Source organism: Siniperca chuatsi, linkage group LG11 (assembly GCF_020085105.1).
Source record: "Siniperca chuatsi isolate FFG_IHB_CAS linkage group LG11, ASM2008510v1, whole genome shotgun sequence".
Lineage (NCBI taxonomy): Eukaryota > Metazoa > Chordata > Actinopteri > Centrarchiformes > Sinipercidae > Siniperca > Siniperca chuatsi.
In genome coordinates this window covers 26859808-26886476 of record NC_058052.1, presented here as the reverse complement: position 1 = coordinate 26886476, position 26669 = coordinate 26859808, and the positions used below count along the sequence as shown (strand labels likewise).

The following is a 26669-nucleotide window of genomic DNA, read 5'->3' as shown; positions in this document are numbered from 1 at the left end:
AGCTCTTAATTTTAGTATTATATAGGTTTTTTTTTTTTTCACACATTGAGTTATTGTTCCAGTTATGGTGTTTTTTTTTTCCCCAGAGTTTCTAGGACTGTACATGTGAACTGCATACAATTAAGGCTATATTTTCCTTTTATATTTCTTTAAAAAAAACAAAAACGAGTAGTATCAGATGTTTATTATAATTTTGTTCATTGCTGTTTTTAAATTTTCTTTTAGCAGCTCTGGCTGATCTGCAACTTAAATCACTACATTTTCTCCCCATTTTTCCTATTCCTTCTGTTACTGGAAGGATAGGTTGACGTGAGCTCTGCCGTGTTTGGCCTAAAAATTGGTTGTTGTGTCTGATTTTTCTCAGGTTGACCTCACCTCTAAAATGCTAGTGCTTAAAAACTGCTTTTGAGCTTCCGCATTTTGTTTTCATTTTAGGATGAAAAGGGGATGTTCAAATCCTGTCCAAGACTTCCTGCAACAGCTCTTTAACAGTTCCAGACTGACTGTCCCCTCTCTACTGATATTTTAGAGTACAAAATACTACAGCACACAAACATGATAAATCTTCTAACCAATCTTCTCCTTGGGAACTTGGAGTCACAAAAGCTTTGTGACAAAAGTTAACTTAGATTCTATAGATACTGTGAACGTCAACACCAGTGTAGCAACACTGAACAAAAACCTTTTTACAGTTTTACATTTAACTACAAATGAAGCTTTGCCTCTTAATTTTAGAGGAAATGTGGAAGAAAAGTTGCAGAAACACATTCACTGACTGAGATGGTGTATGTTAGGACAGTTTGTGGCATGTTTTTACCCCACCTTCTGCTGTATGCCAGGAAATGGTGTTAGTCGCAGCTTTGGACCAGTCAAAGAGCCAGTGCCAGAAGTGAGAGAAATAAAGAGAGCTTTAGAACATATCTTAACATATGGTGTTGGGAGTGATGTGATCCACTTTCTTGGTCTTAGTGAGGACATGAGCAGCAGCGTTCTGAATCAGCTGCAGCTGTCTGATCGAATTGTTTTTTCAGGGAGACCTGTAAAGACACCGTTACAGATAAGATAAATGCATATGATGCTTGCAATCCTTGGTCAGCACGTGCTACATCTAACACATCTCCTGCTTTTTCTCTTTCTCTCACCCCTGCGTGCCTCCACCCCTGCAGAGGTTATCCCCCTGGGTTGGCTTGAGGAAGATCAACGTGTCGTACTGGGGCTGGGAGGATGCGTCACCCTTCACCAACACCAGCCTGCGATGGTTACCTGGAGAGCCCAGCGACTCAGGGTTCTGTGCCTACCTGGAGCGGTCGCAGGTGGCCGGTCTTAAAGCCAACCCCTGCACAGCCACCACCGAAGGCCTGATCTGTGAAAAGCCTGCCGGTGAGAAAGGAGTGAATTAAAAAAAGAGAGAGAAAGGGGAGGATGTGGTTGGAGAAATAGTTCAGAGCACAGGATAAAACAAATAAAAAAATAAATTGGAGGCTACAGTTTATTTTCAGTTCAGATAAACTAACAGGTGATAAAACAAAAGGTATCAGTGCATTAGAGACACCAAACAGTTATTTGATTACAGTAAGAAGAAAAACAGTTCCTATTTCTTAAATAGACAGACATTTTCTGTGCCGTTAAAATGGATAAAGTGAAAAGTGAGAGAGGAAACAAGTGGCTGTATCAGATGTATCTTTCGCAGTATGATGCAGCTAATGAAATGAAAAAATAGCAGGTATATTACAACATTTATATGAAGAATTAACTCACAAACCTATTAAAATTTAATAAAATGCCCAAAGAAAGTTATAGTTTCACTGTTAGGGAAGCTCTGAACCTCTAACTCATGATTTAACTAGCACTAAACTTGATTCTTCAGTAAATAACTCTCACATCAGTTCTTTTCTCCTCCTCCAACATCTAAACTTTTGTCTCTGGCCCTTTGTCCCATTGCTCAGGGAGTCCACAGAGTCAGAGCGCTCGTCCCTGTAAGACGCCCTGCTCTCTGCGCACCAGCTGTGCCAACTGCACCAGCCAGGCCATGGAGTGCATGTGGTGTGGCAGTACGCAACGCTGTGTCGACTCCTCGGCATACGTCATCTCCTTCCCCTACGGACAGTGTCTGGAGTGGCAGACCCAGGACTGTACCGGTGAGACTGGGACAAGTCAAACAGGGGGATGGGGTGTTGGTGGAGGTGAAGGGTGGAGATCAACAGATATGTGTGACTGGGTTCAGGTGTGCAATTTACGTCTGTCTGTGTGTGTGTGTGTTTTTAAGAACAAGAACAAAGGTGGGAAGTTTGGGGGGAAAAAAATCTTTACTTAAGATCCACTTACAAGCTTTTTTTTTTTTTTTTTTCCAAGGCTTTCAACCACGTCTTCATCAGCAAATGGAGTTTACTCATTTCTCAAACTCATAAAGACAAAGAGTTGTGGCTGAAATCTCTGGAAAAGGCTAGCAAGAGGGCCTTGGGTTAGGTCAACAATTAACTTTAATGGTGGAAAGTGTTTTTTAGGTACTGATGCTTTTTTTCTGGAAGACTAACTACTGTTCCTCCATTACATTTTAGAGAAATATTGTAGTTTTTACTCCACTACATTTATGTAATTGCTTGAGTTACTAGTTACTTTCTGGATTAACATTGTAGTACATGCAAAACATTCAGTTAATATGATGCAGCATTGTAGTTGAAACTACCCATCTGTAAGACGTACAGCCTAGAAAGGTACATGCACAACCTTCTGGATTTGATCACTTATTTGTGAATGAAAGAAAACAAATGTACTGTATCAGCTATTGGCAGAGGTATGATCAGTCTTTTCCATAAGTTACAAAGGTCAGGCAAATCAACTAACTTTTCTACTGAAAGTCTAGAAAGTATTTGCGATCTGCTGTTTGCCCCTAATCAAACCAACAATTAATGTTTTTAGGCAAAATACGCAAGAGGAAGGAAAAAGGCATAAGAACAGATGTTGTGGTGACACTAGAAAAGCAAGATGAACAGACAGTTTTAGGAGGTGAGATGTAACATGTGTGCTTTATCTTTGTGTTATTTGAATATGATGTAATGACAGAACAGTATACGGTTGGATGACAAAGCATAGAGGTTATAGTAATGTCAAAATGTGTGGCTACGAGTTTAGACAGATTGATTAATGAGGTGGTGTATAGTACTCATACCTTTTTGATGATGCAACTAGAGTATGTTGTGTGAACATGGAGTCATTATAGACTCTTATCGATCCCTTTCTTATCAGCAGTTAGGTCTCTGCCTCTCACACAAACACACACAGACACACACTTCAACACCGTGGTGGTGCCACCTCTCCTGTAGCTACAGGGCAGAAAATCGATCATCTACAATGACACACGACTGACTCAATATGAAGTCCTCGTTGCTGTCTCATAACATTCCTCTCATATTAACACCTCCCTGGGGATGCTGGAGGTTTTTCAGTTTCAGCACTGCGTCTCCATGTGCTTCTGTTTGAGTACATAAGTGTGTACAGGAATGTTTGTCTATGTGAGAGAAACATGGAACCATGAAACCAGACAAAAATTGGAAAAGCTGCTAGGCTCAGCTGCATCCTCTCTGAATTTGCAGCTTATGATTTTGTTTTGATGTTTTATAAGTCGACATGAATGGATCTCCTGCTTAACTACTGAATAGTTTCCTGTCTAAATAATAAGATACTTCTGCGTTCACCTACTTGGGTTTACAAATTCTCCACCAGGAAGGGAATATGGGGAATATTGCTAATTAAAGCTGCATCAGGTGATGTTTGACATCAGATGGCAGACAGACTCCAAAACAACCTCACATCAACTCAGTTAAAGAAGTTCTGTTAGCAAATATTTGCCTTCATCCAATGGAAACAAAGCAATATGGGTATCCCATTGGATTATTCTCTTTATATAATGTGCCCATATATTCAGTGGTTAAAAAGGTATTCATATCCTTTACTTACAATTAAAAACAATGCCATAATAAAATGGATGGAAAAGAGCCAATGCCACAGCCTGAGACATTTTCTGATATACAATGAATACATGTGGCAGGTTTTAATAATCGATCTACTGCAGAATTTTTTTCATTTTGAAGATAAGTTATTTATTATAGTTAGTTTTTTTTTTTGTACATCAATTTCCTTTCCCCCCCAAAATACTGACTGTCCAACTTACACAATATAGCCATAGGTAGATAACCAACCTAGACGGAAGACGGCTGAACATTGTTGCTGCGTGACTACCCTAAGGAAGTGAAGTTTCTGATAATGTTCATTGATGTTTTATTTGTAAAAGTTAAGGTAAAGTACAGGCATATTTTATTCTGCAGTTCAACAAGTTTCTGGTACGAAAAACAAATCAAACTGTCAAAGTATTCCCCAGAGGCAAAACTTTCTATTGGTGTTTTCTGTCTTTTGTTGGACAAATAGTCAATTTGTAGCAAAGTGTTCTTGTTTCTGAGGAGTTAAGAAAACAGCTTCAAAAACTTTGAGATTTTTTTTTTTTTTTTTTTTGTCTTGTGACTGGTGATTATTATTCCTTGCTGGTGCCAGTAGTCTGAGTACAGACAGCTCTCCAGCCTACTGTTAGCAAGCCAAGATTGTTTTCCTTTCTATCGCTTTACCTTCAGTGCTTACATAGTGGCACCTTTTCCCCATCTCCTTTTCTCTTGTATTATTCATATCTCAGTTTGGTGGCAGAAGGTGTGTAGGATGCTTTTGTTCTGCTACTTTTTACATTTGTTGCTCAAAGTACAGCATATAAAATCTGACATTTTACTTTTCAAATTCTTTAGATATAGCATTGTTGCTCTTTTCATCAGTCTATGCATTGTGTTTCATACTTAACTTTCTGCTTCACTTCTCTTGTTAATGGATTAATCATGTCTTGTTTTGGAAACCAGGCCTGCAGGCTACAGCTAAAGGATTCATGACCTCGGCTTTGTTAGCTGCTTTCACAAAAAACGATTGCTTGTCTGAGAATCCAATTTGAACTGGGTCATTTCTTTATCAGATAAATTTGGCCCAAGGCTTTGTGTATCATTCCCATTTTTCATGTCTGCTGGAGGCTGACTACACACTCCTCAACACAACCTCTTGAAATAATTAGCTCCAGTGCTGCCCCAGCAGTCAGATTTGGAAGTTCTGGGAGCTCCTTCGAAAGCAAGCTGATTTTTCAGTCGCAGCTTAATTGTGCTGTACTATGTTTCCTCTTATAAAATGGACTTTCTTTGGCTTATGTGACAATTTTGAAAAGCCCATTTTATAAGAGGAAACATAGTACAGCACAGTTAAGCGGTGGTGGGTGGGGCATTCATAAATCCAGAATTAAAGTTTCACCACATAACATGCATTTTAGTGCAAGCAGCAGTAGCTGATGAAGTGAAGCAGCCATGACTCAAACAGGAAACTTCATCTCTGGTCTTGACCACATTGCAAACACTAATGATTTCCTCAACAAATCTTTCTTATGCGACCAAACTGACACATTTCTTTTTCTCGTGTTGGCTCTGTACTCCAGCCCATTGATTTTTAATGAAACAATGACTGTGGTTAAAGTGCTGGTGCAAGCGTCCGCAACAGATTAACAGCGTAAGCAATGTAGCCTTTTTTATAATCAGTTCACCAATTATAAATTAAAATAAAGTCAGCATTTATTAATATTAATCTATTTTCATCAAACACTTGGTATCTTACAGTACCTGCCGATACTCTGCCAGGCCTGTGCGCTTGAGTTGTAGGTGCTGTTAATGTACACTACTGTTCCACAATGCAATGCACAAATGAAATGGAGGATCTGCTCACAGCTGGAAAACAATAAAAAACTTGTGGGTGGTGGGGAAAACAGCTCCAGAAACACCTGCGAAAACAAAACAAAAAAACATATCTTACAAAAAACCCATTTTGCTCTCTCTTCGTAAAATTGAATTTGCTGTGACATTTGAAAGTTGCAGTTTGACTAGCAAAAGTCTTGTCATTTTCCATTAGTACAAAACGATAAAGTATGTTGATTTGAATGCTTACTAACTGCAATAACAATATACAGTACCATGACAATTAGTACAGTATATAGTGCATACAGTACTGTATGCAATTAGTATGTAGTATGGAATTGGGACACAGTTTGTGTGTTTAGGCACATTGTCCTAAAATTAAAACACAAAAATGTGATTAATTACAGGTGTAGTGGATTGCAGTATACAGGAGTTTTTACTTTTTTGGTCACTCACTGTTTGTATTTTGTTTATACAGGCGACTACAACAAGTGATTTGATTATAGTCGAACATCGGTTTCAAATGAATCTCTCTTATATACACACACACACAGGCAAGCCAGATGATGGTTACGTTGTTGTAGCTGATATTGGTTTTGCTGCACAGAGAAATAGGCTTATGTTCTCTGCAGCAATCTTCACAAGGTGTGTGTGTGTGTGTTTTTTTCCTGTCCATCCCACATGATGTCTGTCTGCTGTTTTGTAGCTTCACATGCTACGAGAAAAGCGAAGGAGAAGGCAGCTCATGGCTCCTACACTTGATGTATTATGTATGGGGGCTCACATATCTGTATGCTACTGGTTTCAGCGACGCTAACTGTCAAATACTGTACAAGCAAATGGATTGCACGAGATGAAACCAGACGATACGTGCTATCCAGGGACACCAAATGTCAAACCCGTGTGATAAACAGAATGTGGCACCAAGACGATTGTGCTGAGAGAATTTTTGATAAGATGAAAATTTCCCCAGCAGGAACAAGCAATCCTTTTCTTTGCTTCATCCCGATAGCCTAAGTTCCTCCGAACATTTGTCATCTGTTGTGTTTAGGTATCCTCTAGTTCTGTCAATGAAGACTACTAATATGCTGATTTCAATAGAGCCATATATTTTGGGAAGGTTTTGGAAAGGAACACAGGGTAGAGTATAAATATGTACTTTTTTTTCTGTTCATATCACATGAATCATGTGGTGGATGTTTGCTATATAGCAGCCAATCGGAGAGATGCTTCTTGTTGACAGAACTTTAAAGGCATCAAGGCGCTCAGTCTCCAAGTGACGACAACGACTTGTGAAAGTTTTTAGCAACTGATGTTTAGTGGTGCAGGCTGAGATACAATCGCATGTCCTCTTGGATTTGACCTAGTTACTACATTTATGTTCATTCTCATTCACATCAAGTTGATAGAAACAGTGTTCCCTGACTTTGACCAAAACATACATTAAGAAAATTGATTTGGATCTGTATATCTGTGATAATCATTTTAAAATGGTTACTGCGCTTTGTTTTAAGCCGTGCTAGCAGTGGGGCTCTATAGATGGCAATACTGGTTTGTCAGCTGATCAATCCACCAATTTTGTCCAGAGTGAATTATTTTGGCTATTGTGTGACATTCTTGGTTCCCAGAGGATTAATCATAATGACTTAATGACTCCCCTGACTTTTGATTGGGCACCATCAGCAGATTGACATCTTTGGTTCAGAGTGAAACAGATTGCCATGACGTTTTGTACAGACAAAGATACAAGTTCTGCAGATGATGCCTTTGTTTATCACCCGAGCTCTCATCGTGCTCCACCAGCAGGTTAAAGTTGTTATTTTTCCAGTGCTATATCTAAACATTTCCTCAATAGATTGGCCACACTTGTGGTTCTGAGACGATATCATAATGACTTTTGGTTATCCCCTGAGTTCAGAGTGAAATGTTTTCACAAATAATTAGATTACTGTGAAATTTGGTACATATTATGTTCCCTACAGGATTAATTTTAATAACTTTGGTGACCATATAAAATCTCACAACAGGCTTAACATATTGATCTTCCTGCTTGCACTTTCCACACATAATACCGGTCACCAAAGACCCTTTGCCCAACACCATCTGCTAACGGATTTTCACATTTTCTTCACCACAGCTAAAAAAAACCCCCAAACATTATAGGATATGGCTGGTGTTATTCTATATTTTTGTTGTCAACAAATCACATGAACAGACCAAAACCAACAATGTGTTAGTCTGTCTCCAATATTTCTGACCTTGTCATTTAAAACTCAACTAGCATGGCTTTAGTTTCTTAGTCTTGTTATAAATTTGTTGAATTTTCACTTTCCTTCTTAAGTTCATCTGTCTTAAAATGCCTGACAAATCAAGCTGCGTTCTTATTTATATACATTTTAAATTTACTTATAATTTAACTGCAGTAAAGTGCAATAAATATAAATTACAGTTATGCCTCTTTGTTCAACCACTGTCATCAGTACAGGAGACTGTTTACTTTGCTGCTGAGCTGTGTACAGAGTGAAGACAGAATAATCACCCTTTTGCAAGAAATTAGAGGAACATTAACATTTAAGCAGTGTGAAGTGCGTAAATCAGTGTCCCTATTTTTATCTTCAATATCCACAAAGGAAAAAATAGCCAGTAGTTTTTAATCATGAAATATGTTTTCCACCCTCGTGGGAAATACAGGCACCATCCAAAAGGACATTTACTCTAGAAATAGCCTGGAGCTAATGTCATGTAATAGCACAAGGTACAGCTATATCTTTGGTGCTGTTAACTAAAACCTTGTAAACCCCGCAGGCACACACTTGAATGTAACACTTTTGTCTCTCATCCTCATCTACCCAGAGTCCACGAAACTATATGAAGCAATAACCTCTCTTAATTCTTTCCATGTGGAACACAGATGAAGCCAGATGGTTGGTAATGCTATTAAAAATAGAAAAGGCTCAGGCATAGAGGACATAGCAGGTAAATTATATTATCTACACAAACCACAGTTATGCAAGTGGACATCTAAGGACTTAACATTTTCTGTCTATGCAGGAATTTGTTTTTGCCCAGCCTCTCCCTTCTGTATGAGCTGCTTTTACTCGTGTCATTTAGTGTCCTCGGGGCCCGTTTCATCATCGTCGTGGCATGCAGGCTGATGCCTGAAATATTTGATCCATTTTCTGTCACTTTTTGTCACTGAAAAATTGCAGTCAAGAGCTGCAAATGCACTTTGCAATGCATGTTTAGGGAGGCAGTCTGTGTGTAGAGATTAACTCTGCATCAGAATATATTTTAAGGTATGAGAGCAGTCATGTAGTACTCTCTCTGGCCTGAGTGTTCTCATCTTTCCCAGTCATTCCCATATTGCTGATAAAAGGGTAACCGGGTGACAGCTCTGTAGTGCTCACAAATTCATTCGCAGTTGGCCATGAATTTCATTTCACTTTTGTGAAATGTGAAGTAATTGCTTTGCAAGCCAGATCACATGTCTAGAGCTTTTTATGAGATTTAAGTTCACTGATTGAGCCTGACCACATTTGTGTTTAGATGATGATGTAACCTCTGTCTCTCCCTGCTGAATCTTGAAACTCTCAAACCACACAAATGATTGTTTAAACAGGTCGCTAAAGATATAAAATTAGATAAGAATACATTTTCTGAAGAAAATTTAAATTTACCTGCTACCTTTTTCTGGCTCATGTCCCAAACTTGGTGAAGACTGGATCAAATTTGTAGGAGAAGTAAAATTAAAAATTGCCAAAAATTCAATAATGCAGTAAAGCTACCTAGGCAGAAATTGGCATGACTAATAGTGATAGATCCATCTTAATTCATCTACAAAAACAATCCAATAAAGCTAAAGGTATAATTTTAAGTTGAGTGAGTTTAGCTTTTAGCCTATAATAAAGTTCTAGGACGCATGCATATTTTGCTGTATTATATGCCACCCAATGTGTGGATCAAAATGCCAGTTTGTCACCTCAAATGTATCCCAAAACTAATTTTGATGAAAAGTTTGAGAAATGTGGCGGTTTCCATAAAAGCTGCCATTTTTCACAGTTTGAAAATAAATTCGAAGCAAAGACCAATCACAGACCGGTGTACAGTGTAGTGTCCAATCAGGTGTTGAAAGGATTCAAGTTAATGTAAACGGGAGAACTATTGAGCATTATGAGTCAATTGGGCTGGCACAGCAAGTCTAATAATCTGACCTGGAGGGACAAAGAATTTTGTTATATTAAAATGTTAAGGTTTTGCACATGAAAATTGTGGGGTTTACAAAGAGAATGCTACCAATTTCCCTGCAATTTGAATCATATTTTAAGATGATAAACAGGCCTGGTATATTTATTGGATATTCAAATCTGCTCTTGGGTATGTAAATATGTGCTTTTCTATCAGAGGAAACCCTACTGTGTAGTGGATTAGGGATATTCTGTTGAACTGCCTCTCTTTAAACTATTGACTAGTGGGGATCCAGTGAGTTGTCAGAAGTAAAAGGCGAGAGGAAATAAGGGGAGGTAAAAGTAAAAACTGGAAGGAAGAAAACAGTAGGGGAGAGACGAAAAGAGAAGAAGAAGAAAAAGTAGAAGAGTTCCATCCTTTGTGATTTCATTTGGGCCTAAAGTGTTTTAAAATAATCCATAAAAAAATCTAATTAAATCAAAATGACAGGAAATGAGGGAGGAGGGGGGTATAAAAGCAGCGCTAAATGAGTGAAGAGGGGAAGGTGGCATAGTGAATAGAAATAGGGGAAAAAAAGATGCAAAAGAGGAGGATAAAAGTGTGGCAGAGAAGAGATAAAGAGTGAATCTGAGAAAGGGAGAGCAGAAGTTTGTAATTATAAAGGAGGAGAGAGAACAAATGAATCAGCATTGCTACAGTTGAATAATGCAACAGGAAACTTGCAAACACATACAGAGGACAAGGGGTGTATTTCAAGCAGAGCTAGCTAGCAGGGACACAGAGAAAGAGATACAGGTTCAGCTAGAACATCTGTGGCTTATGGAAATGGCTCATTTTCAAAAGAGAAACAACTTCTGGTGAAAATGCTAATTTTACTTGACGCTGCATTTGAATCATCTTGCTGGGCTATAAGAAACAACACCTCGGATAACTCTCAACCTTTTGGTTTCTTGTGTACATGCCAAGATACCCACAGAGTCTTAGCTTTCTCTCTTTCTCTGAGTGTGTATTCCCACCCTCGCTTTGTAGACTAAAATTTATGACGGGAAGACGAGTTGACGTTGCAAACGAGAGCAAAACAAGACTGAACGGTTCAAAACAATCTGTAAAGTTAACTTTAGAAGGCCAGCTCCTTCAGAAAAAACACTTGATTTCTTATTCCTGTCACATATAGCTTATTCTCCAACAAAAAAGGGCTTCAGTATGGAGATTTTTGAAGTATTGAATGCCATACCATCAAAAAATGTCATTTTTAATTTGCACCAGTAGTGTTTTTGAATGTCACATCCACTTGATGAATACAAATGCATTTCTCAACACATGGAATGGTGAAGTCAATTTCTTTACAAATGTTGAGGGTCAAAGAAAAGGGTAAACCAAAAGACGCAAAGTATATTAGAGGAGGTAGATTATATCACTAAAGGTGTTTTATTGTGTTTGTTTGAAGCTGTTTGGATTAACTACAGTGTGAAGGACAGACTATGCCTTAAAGACCCTTTACTTTCAACCCAAACGTGTCTTGAGGACATCTTCCATTAGAACACTGCAACAATGCACACATAGCTACTGTTTAAATGTATGTGTAGCACTAAAAATAGGTCTGAGCAATGCATTCAAGGTCATTATTTGTCATGCAGTTAATGCATGATAGTGCAAATTTATTTATATAACACATTTCGTTACAAGTAAACTCAACATGCTTTACATTGAAAGACAAAATATAAATAATAGGCATAAACATGAGAACATAGGTAACATAAGCAACATAAATGTAAGTGTATATAAGCATGAGTAAGATGCAGAAATTGAATCAATGAAGCATACACCCAACGTACATTAAACATACCACACAGCAATAAAAACCCCAAAACATCAACACAATCAAATAGAAACCGCTGCCCTATCACACAGCCGCCTATGTAACCAACGGTACAAGAAACAGGTGCTACCATACGAGTACACACACAAGCCTGGGAGAATGGTAAAATTTTGAGTTTGCTTTTGAATGTGGACACCGTTGTGATGGACCTCAAGTCAGCAGGCAGCTTGTTCCAGAGAGCAGGACCACAGTAACTGAAGGCACCCTCACAGGACCTGGATCTAATTCTGGGTACAGCTAGAAGACCTCTGCCTGATGACCTGAGGCCTGATTGGGTTATAATCAGTGAGTAAGTCAGAAATGTACTGAGGAGCCAAACCATTAAGTACTTTATAGACTAGATTCATCACATCAATCAAATATACTTTTCATTGAAGTTCTGTGAAGAATTACAGACAAAATGATATGAAAATGGAACTTTCTGGAATATAGTGAATCTGACATGTCCTGTGTTAGTGTGAACATAAAATCTTATTAAAAGAAAACATTTTTTTTAAGGTGTCCCACCCTTTTGTCCCTCCTATCTAGCTGTACGTTTAAGAATGATCGCTCATTGGTTATGCCCCTCCCCAATATCCTGTTCGAACAGGAATTAAACCGTCGTGAGGATCCAGGGGTGCCAGCATTTACTGTATTACATCAAAATGTGTTCATTTCAATAGAATCTTTACAATCAGTGGATTCATCTGTGGAGTGGCAGTTAATGTGTGGTGCTTTTGAGTAAAGTTCAGCCTTGATGACACAAATTTGTGGCACTTAATAAAACATCCTGACAGCGTTGAATGTCTAAAATGACCTATGTGTATGTTTTGTTGACAAGTGACTTCTTGTGTCTGTGACTGTAGCAAATTTCGGAGTACGATGATATTGTTACAGCACAACTTGTTTTGCAGGATGTTGAGGTGGATGATCAGGTGTACAAAGTGTCTTACGCTGTTCTCATCCCATTTACTGCCAAGTCAGTGGTGGTTTCTTTTAACCAGGACAGTGATTTTTTGTTTTCATAATCTTAGCCAAGTAGTTTTTGTGCTGAAACCAAACCAACCTTAACCATAGCATTGGCAGATCAGAAAATACTCACGTGAAGCATTTTCCGTAACGGTCATTTGTAACACTTTTTGGAAGGCACTGACAAACGATGTTAGATCAGAAAACACTCATATGGTTTGTTTAGTTCCTTGGTAAGTTTGAGGATGTGAAAACAATTTTTTGCGATGCCACTTTCTGGTCTGACTGAGAAGTAAAGAGGCCATTTCATGGTGTTGTGAACAATAATCAAAGATAGATGTATTACAACCAATTTTGCACTCTAGTATAATGGTACAAGTTCGTTTTTCCATTTGTGAACAAAACAAGAAACCTAACACACCTTTCCTCGCTTGTCTCCAACTAATTTTTAGTCTCTTTTGATTCCTAAACTCCTTTGTTTTCCCCCTCTCCCTCCATCTCTGCCTGTCTCACATCCCTTCCACAGCCCAGAACTGTTCAGGTCTGAGGACATGTGCAGAGTGTTTGGAGAGGGCAGAGTGCGGTTGGTGTGGTGATCCCAGTAACACCGGCAGGGGTGTTTGCATGGAGGGCTCCTACCGAGGCCCCCTGAAGCCTGCTATTGCCAGGGTTGGGCCCCGAGACAAAGACAGACTACGAGACAGGGAAATGGTGCTGGATCAGAGTCTCTGTTCGTCTGATAGAGGCTACAACTGGGCCTTCATCCAATGTCCCGGTGAGTGAATTGGTCACATTCAAGCGAAGGTTTTTATTCTGTTTACATTTGACACTCTGTGATAGTCACCCAGTTGACATGAATATCTCTGGTGGTGGTGTTCTGTCTGCAGCCAGAACTTAAGGATGAAAATGTGCATCTTCATGATAACTCTTCCCTCAGCTGGTTACTTCTGCCACATGGGAAAGAAGGGCAGCTTGTGGCCTTGTCTTTTGCTCACATTAAGGCACACTCATGACCCCATTTATATCAGTGAGGGTAGATTAAATATTAGAAAGACCTCTCACAAACTACAGCCTACTAAATGGCCGTGCAGTTGAATCGACACATCTTTCAACAAAAAACTGAACATTATAATCTTCATGAAGGATTTATTGCAGTAGTTTTAGCTAGGTGCACCTAATAAACTAGCCGCTGAGTGTATCTTTTACTCTGTGTTTTTGTGTGTGTATAATTTCCTCGCAGTGTGTCAGTGTAATGGTCACAGCAGGTGTGTGAACGGCAGCGTGTGCGAGCACTGTGGGAACCTGACAGCAGGGACTCACTGCCAGAGCTGCATGCCTGGTTACTATGGCGACCCCATCAACGGAGGGAAGTGCAATGGTGAGTGCAAAGGTCACAGGGGTTTACCCTGCTTTTTATTTTTGGTTTGAGCATCAGCAAAAAAACAAACAAACCAGAAACATCCACGCACTGCAAAAATCTCTATTATTTTTGTCTGAAATTTTAAGTCCTTTAAAGTTTTACCTTTTTTTTTTTTTTAAAACAAGTCACTCTCGTTTTATTTTTCTCTTCTACTGCAACAACTTGCCTTGTTTCAAGACAGAGACCCTCATTTTCAAAAATACATTCTGGAAAAAAGTTGATTTCTCTGGGAAACAAGTTTTCTCTAAGAAAATGAAGTTTTCACATTTCAGTTATAGACATTAGTAACTAAAGAGCGAGATATTTCCACTGCGTTTTGGAGGAATTTCCCCGTCGTCTTCACTTCTTGCTCTGAATTGCTTCTATAGGAATTGTGAGCCCTTTCATTAAAACTGTCAAGTAGAAACTGTTGCCAGCAGTCTACAACACTGTAATAGACACAAACAACCTGAAGGGGGCAGTGTTTAAAAGCTGTGACTGTGGGCTTCGGTTTCTGTTGAGCTTGTGGTAACCAGCAAAGCACTGGAGCAGTGAAAAGGGAAACTTAATGTGTGGTTTGGACAGGACTGTGGTCTGTAGACGTTGAGGGAACAGCACCAGCAGACGAGATGAGTCTTGTTGTTTCTAGTGAACAGCAGAGGGCTTGGACTGGAGAAAGATGGTGCTGATGTAGGCAAATGCTCACAGAGATGCACACGTTTATGTGCATCGATATTTTTCTACTTGGAATCCATCTGTCAGCAGTTTTTCCATGCTTTGTTTTGCTTCATATGGAAATAATCATAGCAAATCCCATAGTTGAAACTGTTAACAACAGATTATGTGTGTGAGTTTAGATGATAGAAAGCAGAAGCCATAGGAAAATGGGTGTGTGAATGTGATTTGAAGGCTCAGGGGGCTGGGTTTGGAAAGCTATATGATATGGGCCTAGATGGGGAAAAAACATCAGAGATGGGAGAGTGTAATGAATGAATGAGTGACTGCTGGAGTGTGAGTGAGGGAGAAGTGAGAGGGAGGTGCAGTAACATCAGTCTCTGTGTGACAGATGTGCGTTTTGGCTTGGCGGCGGCGTGACATTAAATCGCTCTTAATCATTTTCTTATTTCCTGAGTTGACTGGTGTCTCCGTCCCTGGCGGCTTTTTGCAGCGAGCGCAGAGCTGATAGATGCACGCCTCTCGTCGCCTCCGTACAGGACAGCCTCTGATGCACTCTCTCTTCTACTTTGGCCGTCTTTGCTATATTTTTCTTTTCATTTCATCCTCAGTCTCTGTGTCTTCTGCCTTCTGCTTTCTTTGACATCCCCTGGTCACATTTTCCCTGCAGTTTCTCTCCCACATGTTCCATTCTTGACACCTCTTTTATGCCTGCTTTTCTTTTATGGTTCATGCCATATTTGTTCAATTCATCTATCCCTTTTCCTTCTTTCATTCATTCCCTTATTTCCTTTTCTTTCCTTTCTTTTCCTCTCCTCTCTACTCACCACCTCTTGTCTCATCTCTTCTTTCCCTTACCTCTCACATTTCTTTCCCTATCTTTTTTTCGTCTTACTTTTGCTTTCCTCCCCCCTCCTTCCTTCCTCTCCTTTTGGTCCATTTCCTTTCCTTTCCTCTTCTCCCCAGTAATGTGCTGGTTAAACCGGACTCATCCATCCACGTCCATCCTGCCCATATCCTTCTGCCTTTACTTCATTACACCTATCCCTTCATTTTTCCCTCTTCTACTTCCTCCATGCCTCTGTCATTCCCTCTTACAGTTCACAATAACGCTCTCTTAGATTTCCCCCACTGTTCATCTGTCCATCCATCCATTCATCCTTCTTTCTATCTCCATCCCTCTCTCTCTCTTTATAAAAAGGACCACTAGATTTACCTTGGGCTAAGCTGCTGGGAGTCAATGATGTGTGGCCGATTAGTGGACTGAAAGATATAAAGACGGCTTCGTCCCTACCAGGGAGGGGAAAAGGCCTCGGCTCATAGGGTTGTAAAGAGGATGGAAGGGTGAGAGAGGCAGTGGGGGGAGGGAAAGGGGGAGACAGAGTGAGAGAAGAGGAATCCAAGACAAAGACAAGCAGACAGAAAGAAAGATAAAACCATGTGCTGAGAGATACAAGGTTAATATCGGTGGAAAAGGACAGTTGCCCTTGGATAGAGAGATGATGGAGGAGGAGATGGAGGGATAGAGAGGAAGAGATGGAGGACAGACAGAGGAGAGGGGAGTCTGTCGGTTCCCCTGTCCCTGTGACAGATGAATAACTAACCTTGTCAAATCTGGATGTGTGTGTGTGTGTGTGTGTGTGTGTGTGCAGAGCATTAGTGTCCCTTTTTCTCTGACTGTACCGTTCTCCTTGTCCTGCGCACGTACGAAATCAACCGCACTCACGCCAACCTTCAGCGCTGCAGCTTACAAAATGTTGGATGTCTGTTTTGACTTTTACTTCCTCAGAGGAGAACATGCATTTTAGAGGCTGACAGGACACCTGCATGTTTTTATACACATCCTGGGAGTCTTTGTTCTGTTGATTTCTTGTCTCGTTTTTATTACAGCGGAGAGACAGGCTGATGTTTTCTAAACTTGTTTTAAATCACATTTATGACGGGAAGGGTTGTGCCAGACTGTACTTGCCTTTCAGATAGAAACATCCCCACCTGGAAGTGGTACAACCACAGTTGTGTCACTGAGTGGTTTGTGGTTTGCTTAATGGCACGTTAACAGTAGTTCTTGAGGACAAGGAGAGAGTTAAGGTGGATTTATGCATCTTTGTCTGGTGTTACAGGGGCCATGTGCTGAGGCTCTGCAGCTCCTCCAAAGTGTACCTCAAAATGTAATGTTGAGTCATGGTGCAAGGTATATACCACATGGACACCTCGAGAACTGTTAGTGGTCAGCTTGTGCTGCTTATGTTTAGTCACTGCTGAAGCCATAAGTCTATTCAATACGTTGAACAACATAAAGTTAATTTTGATAATTGATTATTTTGATAATTTATCAAGCAAAAATATAAAAAAAAAGTTCACTTGGTCAATTTTCTGAAATGTGAGGATTTGCTTCTGGGTTTTGTCCTGTACAGCAGTTTGAAGATGTCATCTTTGGCTCTGGGAATTTGCGGTCAGCATTTTTCACCATTTTCTGACATTTCATAGACCAAACAATTAATTGAAAAATAATCAAAAGATGAATCAATATAGAAAACAATTTTAGCTGCAGCCCTACTATTTCAGTGAAGACAATTTAAGACAAGTAAAAAAAAAAAAAGAGGCTCAGTAGTATTCTCCTTTTTTCAGTAATGTCAAGCCAAATTCATATTTTGTGATGAAACCTGCCCGTCGTCACTCTACTGTATATCAGAAATACACAATTACTGAACAATACAGCTTAATAGGGGACGTAATGACACACTCATCTAGTGTCGAGATGGTTATCTAACAATCAATGGATTAAATCCTACGCTAAACAAAAAATCTATTTCTCTGCTAGAAGCTTCTACAGCAGAACTGCAGGAGAGATGATCAGAGGTAAAGCAATTTGAACACTTCACACTTCACTTATGGTAGTTTTAAAATATTACAGTGTGTATCCAGTAGAGCTTTTGGACCAAATCTGTGTTTTGTAATGCATTTTATTTTATTTTTTTGCAAAATTAATCAGTTGAAATTAATGACAGTAATTTGACAAAATGCCTGAAAACTAGCATTGAAAACATTCATGAACACACGCCAGTTTAGAACAAAAAAACCATCATTAAGAAATCTGATTATTACTAGCTTTGGTAGTAGCCACATTCATAGAATATTGTGTGAATGGGAAAACCTGATTTCCTTTGTGTTTAATTTGTTGGACTAACACCGATTTTTCTAAAGTGCACATTTGTTTGGTCTTTATTGTAGGGGTATTGGTGAATACTCTGATTACTTAGCAGTTGAATGTTAACAAGGGTTTTGGAATAAATTAGAATTTTGTAGTACACATCTACGTGTTCCCTGATTTCTTGCGTGATGATCTAGCAGCAGCAGGCAGACCACTGTGCTCCGGTTCTTCCCTCTGAATTGTCTTCTAGGCAAGACTTCAGCTTGTATTATTATTTCTTCTGCTGCTTGTTATCTTTTGCTACCCAGTGCTTCAGTGTATAATGCTCCTCTGCCATCGGCACCTCACGCTGAACAGTTTTATTGCTTCCATAAATTTTGCATGATTCACATCAGGAGCTCCCTCTCTCCTCGCTCTGATACCCTATGCCTCTCTGCACTACCTCACTTGCGCTCTCTGGTTGTCCGTGAAGACTCTCAGTCATGCTGGTTGTGTATGCATCACACAACCAGCATGACTGAGAGTCTTCACGGACAACCAGAGAAACACTACACAAGTCAAAGGTTGTCTGCAGGACGTTTTGTCACTCAGAGCTTTCATCATTTCTTATAGGTTCAGCTCAGTTCAGTGCTTGTTTCTTGTGGGGCTACACAGGACCTCTAGTATTCTTCAGTCCCTCATTTTCCCAACCGGAGTAGGAAGGAAGGAAGGAATGAATCAAAGCAATATTAAAAGAATACAAACTGGATGTGTTTTTATAAATTCATCAAAACAGAGAGAGTGCTTGAATCGTGGAGGATTTGGTTCTGTAGTGAGGAGTTAGTCTTAGCTCTGGACAGAGATCATCTTTCCAGTAGAGCATTTCTTTTTTTCCCCACTGTAATTAAGACCAGACAGTTGGTGGACTTTTTTGTTTTTGTGGTCATATAACTACAGACCTGTAGGATACTTGCCGGCCAGATTTTGAAGCACTTTGAGTTAAATTAAGGTGAATACTAGCTTACTTTTGGGGAATAACGAGTATTTTGACTGCTGCAGATCATTCATCAGAATCAGAAATACTTTATTGACAAACTCTTTTGTTACAGCTGCTCGCTGTCATGTCAGTGCACACAGGAATAGAAGTTCTAAGCAAATCAAAATATAATACACTAATACAGGTAAGATAAATTAAGTACAAAGTGGATATAAAGTATAAAAGCTAAAATAAGTCTAAGTATAAAAATGAATTTAGAGGTTCATAGTATTGTTGAAGTATACACGGTATAATAATACAATGTAATATAAGTAATAAGTAATAGTGCAATAATGAGTACTGTCAACTTAAGTGTAGCTTATTAAGATTATTATGAGACGGTGGATATTGCACAGCAGTAATGAAAGTATGAATAAATAAATATCTGAAAACAGAGTATGTTGCACAGCAGTATTAAACAGAGAATATTGCACACTTATAATAAGTATTGCAGTGATGTTAATGATCAATGTAAAGTTTAATGACTTAGGGTCATACAGATTACACTTAGAGGGAGGAGTTAAAGAGTGTGATGGCCACAGGCAGGAATGACTTCCTGTGGCGCTCTGTGGTGCATTTTGGGGGGATGAGTCTTCCGCTGAAGGTGCTCCTTTGTTTGACCAGCACATCATGGAGTGGGTGGGAGACACTGTCCAAGATGGCGTGTAGTTTGGCCAGCATCCTCCTCTCTGACACCACCGCCAGAGAGTCCAGCTCCACCCCCACAATGTCACCAGCCTTACGGATCAGTTTGTTGAGTCTGTTAGCGTCCGCTACCCTCAGCCTGCTGCCCCAGCATGCAACAGCATACAGGATAGCACTGGCCACCGCAGACTCATAAAACATCTTCAGCATTGTCCGGCAGATGTTGAATGACCTCAGCCTCCTCAGAAAATAGAGGCGGCTCTGGCCCTTCCTGTAAACAGCTTGAGTGTTCTTAGCCCAGTCCAGTTTATTGTCCATGTGTACTCCCAGGTACTTGTAATCCTCTACCATGTCCACACTGACCCCCTGGATGGAAACCGGGTCAGTGGTGCCTTGGCCCTTCGTAGATCTACAACCAGCTCCTTAGACTTTGTCGCAATGAGCTTTGTTAATGCTTTTTCATACATTCACATAGACTACAACCAACCTACAGTTGGGTATGGCCATGTACATGTTACCTTACTATTACTAGGTTTAACCTTTAGAATTTAAAAGTTTGTGTATCTTGTTGTGAACAATGAAACTAACGTTTTAACTGTCCACAGGTTTATATGTAGAGCCGTCAATAGTTTTAAACCTCAACTTTGTCCTCAGGACTGTCCTTGCCAGAAAAATGGCAGCATTGGTCGTTTGTGCCCCTTAAAATGTCCTATATTTATGTTTTCCTGTCAAGCAACCTCTTCTGGACAAGTGACCTAAGACTGTCCTCTATCTGCAGCAAAGATGGAAGTCACGTGAGGTTGTTAATGTACTGCAAATCCTCTTCAGGAGGAGGTCATGGTGGTCCCACCTCAAACCTATCTCCTAGAAATGACGTATCAATACAACTAATTTGCAACAGCAAGTACGTTTTGAAGGAAACCAGAATGCGTTTTCTGTTAATATAATGAGTTAGTATCTGAAGTAACAGGTCAGACAACACTCGTGACTGATTTTTGCATAGGTTGGGTTGTTTTGTTAGTCGCAGACAAATGACCTGTTTTGTTGTTAAGGTACGATGACCTGTTTTCCACCTGTAGTATGAAATGAAAGCAACATCACGTTGTTTTCCTGCTATCCCAACCCAGGCTGCTGAAAAAAATTCTCTCTTTACTAAGAAAAAAATAAACGGCACGATCACAAGAGGTCGCTTGTCAGGAAAACGTAAAAATAGGTTGTTTTCAGCATTTGAACAAACAACCAATGCTGTTGTGTTTTGTCGCCCTCCCTCCCTCCCTCTTTCTGTCTTGTCTCCCTAATTTTGAAGTGTTGATGTACAGTCTGTAAGCATGGTGTAACAGCAGGAGTTCCTTGTAAATTTGTGTTTAGTGCAGGAGCTATAGAGATGTTGAGTGCTGTCTCTGCAAGAAACTGGCAACCCAGCAGCATCACCTGGAGACTGGGACAGACAGGACAGCAGGGTGGCGTACGTGTGTGTGTGTTTGTGATGGATCACACAGAGCCAGCTGTTGTTGAGCTTTAGCAGCAGTGGAGTAGCACAAGAGGGATGCTGCCTACAGAGTTTGCCATTCAGTCTTTTCCGTAGAAACTGTGCCAAATCCACGCTCACCTGCTGTCTCAAGTTTGTCTGTGTGTGTGTGCGCACGTGCATATTTGTGCTTTTTAAACGTGCTTGTGTGTGTTAGTGTACCTGTGGAGCCTTGTGGCGGAATTGCAAACTACCCAGCAGTCTTAGCGGTATCCAGTCATCTTCCCTCTGGCATCTCTATTCCTGGCGTCTGACTGGTCAACATACAAACACATAGACAAACCAAAAGACACACACGTACCTACACAGAAAACCATACAAACGGTTCTGTAAATATGATTTTAAATGGCTTTTGAATCCTTTTTGATCTCCAGTCAGCTTCAGCTGTGACTCATGTGTCGTCTAGAATAAGCTGCTTTCTTTGAGACTGTGGGCTTTCATTTATGGCTTGCAGCTCACATTGACATTAACCAGCATACAATTAATATAACTATGCTATCATGTGGGACAAACAGTCTAAGTAGGAGAGGATACTTTATTCATCACTACTAACGTTACAACTTGCTCCACATTTGACACAAATGCAACCACGCTGCGTCACACACAGAACCATATTAAAGTGCTAAAAGAGAATTTTACCACATAAAACTCCTAAAAATTTGGTCACTGGCCAGACAAGGTTGAGTAACACTATTAGGAGCTTTTAAATCAAATGAGGACCATGCAGAGAAGTGTAGCCACTCAGCTTCTAAATTGATTGTCCTGTGAATGACAATATTACGTTTCTGAAAAATTCCACACCAAATTTGTACAATTTTAAACAAAAACTGTGACTTAGGTCAAGATGACAACCAGAGTGCACTGATCCACTCACAGATGAACACTTTGTTACAACATACTATATATCCAACACACCTTTTGAAATAGGGTAAAGTATTGAACTTTTCTTGCTCTGCCAGGCCTGATTCTGCACTGCTCACCTGAACACTCAGCTGTGACTGCTGCTGTTCAAATAGCATTTCATAAGCCCAACCTCCACCACAGGATCCACCTGTAGGCTCCGAGTCCAAGTTCTCCTGAAGGGAAGGTTATTGTCATCACTCCCCCAAAGTAATATTCAGATCCACATCAGTTGACAACATTTACGTGACTGCATTTAGTCTGTTAAGTCTAGTCTAAGTCACGTCAGGTAAGCAGACATATTCATTTTAATTACCAGACTTTAAAGTGTTACATTATGGCATATATATTTTTACATATAACATACATATCGATTTGTTAAATTCGCACCTGCCAACCAAAGCCAACACTATGAGGCATTATTGTAGTAATCCTGTGTAATAAATAGGCCTAAAAAACTGAGATTGGGAGTAAAATGATTGAAACTTTGAAATATTCAGTTTGACAGTTCATTGATCAGATTCTGCTGAGCTAAGGAAAATATATTCAAAGGCTCTTTAAAGTCACTAAGACATGAAAATCATTTTCTCTCTTTGTATGCTAATATATATATATATATGTGTGTGTGTGTGTGCGTGTGTTTATATTTTAGACTTCTTACCTCTCTTTACTTCATGTTTGGCCCCTTTGCCCTCGAACCTTCCCCCTGATCCCTTCATTAGACACAGTATAAAGCCCTGTCCTCTCTTATCGAACCAAACTGCCTCGTCTGTGGAACCGGACAAAGAAAATGCAAGAGTCAGCCGGAGGTGGAAGGTGACATTGATGATGATGAAAACATATTCATGGAGATGAGCATGTGATTGATCATAATCTGGGTAATACAGTAGTGGTCAGTGGCACTCTGAATAAAAGGGAGTTTTGAAAAATGTGATATTTTGAAAGCATTAGAAATTGATGTGAAGGTCATTTTGACAGGCAGCTGTCTTGTAGGACAAACAACACCAATTTACAATCCTTTTATAATTTTCATTAGTGTGTTTGATTCATTTAGTTTTGTTTTATGTTTTGAAAATGTCATTATTTAAGAATGTAAATGAAAATGTTGCAACCTGAAGCAGAATAATGGCATCTTACAAAGTTTTACCTTAAGTATTGAAAACGGAATGAGTTTTAAAATTGATGACAGTGTATTTGTATCAAAACCAAAATTTTGTAGGCCAGTGTGTGGTAATTATATTTATATTTGACGATTCAGCAGCACCAGATTTATTTCCAATGCCAACATTCAGCGGTGACCAGTGTTCACATCCCATCTCACACCGAATCTTAAACAAGGAGCTTTAGTTGCCCAAACTTAACCAGACCAAGCTTCAATAAAAAGCACTTTAATAAAAAATGTTGCATTGAACATTAAAAAACACCATTATTCAACATAATCTACTGTAGGGTTTTACAGAATCCTCAAACATCAACATCTGTTTGGTGAGTGGGTTGAACTGTTGGTATCGTTGTAACACCAGCATGTAGAGGAAAAGTGGATAAATGTGTCCTCCATCTTGTAGAAAACAGGGGAAAGAAGACTTAATTAGCAGCTCACTGTGTGTGAACCATCTCATAAGGAAGTGCCAACACTTAAATGCTAATGCAGATGTGCACACACATGACACAGTCAGCAATACAAGCACATGAGTGCACACACACATTTTCTAGCTATATATTAATCAGATTTCCAGGTGGACCCAATCAACACTTCTGTGAACGGTGTGAACACGTTGCACAATGCCATATCTTCAGGAAATCTACTAGGAATTACTGTTGACATTAGGACTGTTATTATCTAGGGTTGATGACCTCTAATTAAATTGTCATGAACATTCTCACTACAGTGGCCTGCACATGTGACCTGATTTGAGTCCAACAAGTCAGGTTGCTTTGTTTAGTTATGACTCAAGATGAGGGCCACTTTATTGAGAACACTGGTCATAACCATCTTTTGTCATATTTGTTTTATAGAGACTTTCTTTGGTATTGCAATTGTGTTCGATTTTATTTTTTTATTTTTCAAGGAGCAGATTGAGACAAAATTTCACCTAGATCTTATGTCCAAACACACTCAAAAAGTTGTTTTCTGCTGCAAAAAGATGCTGATCTCTGCAGTTTCTTGTAAATGAGGTCCTTTTGGCACAGCTCAGAATATGCTTCACGTAATACACAATTAAGAGAAAAATAGGGAGAAAATACAAATAAGATGCTGATTGTGGGCCAAAAACATGTTTGTGTTTCAATGGTATGTTGGTATCTTTATATGTATTTATTTATTACAGATTTCTTTAAATAAACTATTGATCTTTAAACAAGGTCAGTGCCATCGCTGCAGTATGCCACCCTACAATAAGCCCCATGCCATGTCACAAGTCTTTGAAAGATTAACAGCTATACACGTGCAAGATGTATTAATACTGCTGTTTTTTAGTAGGGGTCATGCTTTGTTTATGTATATCATGTGTCTTGTTTATGCAGCTTTCCGCAAACCTGCGCATTATTGCATCATTATCATCATTATTTGTCTGCTTGTTTGGTGGACCTGTTGCCTAATTGCATGAACTTATATTGTTGTCAAATATCCATTTTCTGTCTGTTAAAATGATGTATGTTATAATATACATGAATTATGGAAATGTTTTGGTTAACAAAGTTTCTGCTCACACCATTTGGTTATTCTCTTCTTTTTTTTTATGTCATGGTGTGAACTTTCTGTTCTGGTGGAGGAGGGGCAGTTAGGCTATTAAGTTTCCTCAACACACATTTTCATCTATCATTTGTGTGTGCATATTTATGCATGGATAGATCTGGTGCTTACATTTTCAAGAAAAAAATTCAGAAATCTTTATAGATTGTGTTTACAAGTCTAAATTCTTTAGCTGCCCCCTTTTAATTTGTACTTATACAGTTTGTTGAAATATCCACTGAGGGATATTTAGCAGTAGCAGAGAAGGATTCATATGTGGTGTGGGTGGTTCTGGGTGAAGTCCAACTGCACAAAAAACCTTTGGAGTAATGTTTAGCACAACAAGGGCCCTTGATCCCCCCCCCCCCCCCCATTAAGTTATCTTGAGTTTTATAACTGCAAACCCCTCTGGAATAAGACGGAGCCGATAAGAGGTTCAGATTGTTCTCTAATGTTTTTTCATTGACTGATTTCCTCATCTCTACCTGTCTCTGTCTGACTCATACAGACACACCGAAAGACAAACACACATACACTGACGGCCCAGTTCCCGCCTACACACCCTGACAACAGTCATCTTTTGTATTGTGTGTGTACATGCGGAGGCAGTGGGGTGAGAAATTGTACTCTCTTCAGGGGGCTTGCACAAGTCATGGGAAATATGATTTATATCAAATCAGCCTTTTTTGCTAAGAGATCAGGTTTCTTTTTATTGCGGCTTATTTCTGTGTTGTCAGCAAGTGTGGTGCGTGATGTGCTTTCTCCTCCGTCCATTTCATTCATTCACTCTCTTCTTCTTTATGATTCCCCTGCTCCTTACACCCTTCACCTCCAGTTGCTCTGTGTCTCTCCCAGAATTGAGTTCACTTCCTTTGGGCACTTGGATATTATGTGTCTGCAGACTGGTTGGATGAGTCAAGTGTTTATTTTACAATCAGGGTCTCCATGTTTTGTGAGAAAGCCTGACTGACTGAATGGATTTATTGTGTGGTGAAAGCTAGTAACATGTATGAGGCTATAGAAAGCTATACCCATATTAAAGTATAGAGGAAGATTGTTTCCCTCAAAGTTTACAAATGACATGTCCATTTTCTGTTTAATTAAAGCTGGGATGAAGGAAATGAAAACATGCTTCTTTGCCATCTTACCTGAGTCAAATGAAATGATTGAGAGTTTAAGCTCTGTTAAGGCAAAGCTAGGTCATACTACGTATCACAGTCTGGTATGTCCATCAGTTGGACCCTGAACATCAGACATTCAAAAGTAATCTTCCTAGAAACTTCTCAGAAACATTTCTTCCTCAGTCACCAACTCGAGTGCTGTTCAGCAGCATTGTGCTCAGCACTACCAACTAGTGGCTGGAAGCTGTATTATTTTCTCCTCAAATGAATTGACAAAAAAAGATTGCCATCCATCATGTGTTGATATTTTCAGTTTTCCTCCCATTGCAAATGTTATGAATAACTGAGTAATTGTTCAGGTTCCTTCCATCCACAATTGTTATACATACCATATTGGTCCTGGACTATGGCTAAATGAGAGCTACAAAATCCTCTTCTATCTACAAGACAAATGTATTTAAAGATGTATCTTGTTGGCTAGGAAGATATAGCTTTGAAGCACCAGGTTTGTGTCTCTTGAGTGATGTGGCAGTGTGAGAGGACCGCACGTAAGAGCTGCTGCATGCAGTCAGTGAGTCCAGCGGTTGATCAATAAATAGCTAACAGATCAAAGCTTTAAATATCAAACTGACACTTTCTGATATTTATATTTTTAAACATTAAATAAAAAAAGTGTCACAGAAGACAGCTTTGGGATTTCCACCTGCTTCCAGCCTTTGTGCCA

General features: G+C 39.5%; 1 protein-coding gene across 10 annotated transcripts in view; it reads left to right on the top strand.

The window, feature by feature from the left end:
- The window catches only part of atrnl1a (attractin-like 1a), a 259623-nt gene that overhangs the window by 76966 nt on the left and 155988 nt on the right, over positions 1–26669 (top strand). For 4 of the 10 annotated variants that reach the window (XM_044214108.1, XM_044214107.1, XM_044214110.1 and 1 more), the window contains 4 exons: positions 1167–1380; positions 1947–2138; positions 13307–13555; positions 14021–14158. In XM_044214108.1, the coding sequence (XP_044070043.1) occupies positions 1167–1380; positions 1947–2138; positions 13307–13555; positions 14021–14158 (793 nt within the window). Of the gene's footprint in view, positions 1–1166; positions 1381–1946; positions 2139–2352; positions 5909–13306; positions 13556–14020; positions 14159–22152; positions 22383–22745; positions 25910–26669 lie in introns of those variants that run through there. The other 6 variants (XR_006379858.1, XM_044214114.1, XM_044214115.1 and 3 more) reach the window with 6 other exon arrangements.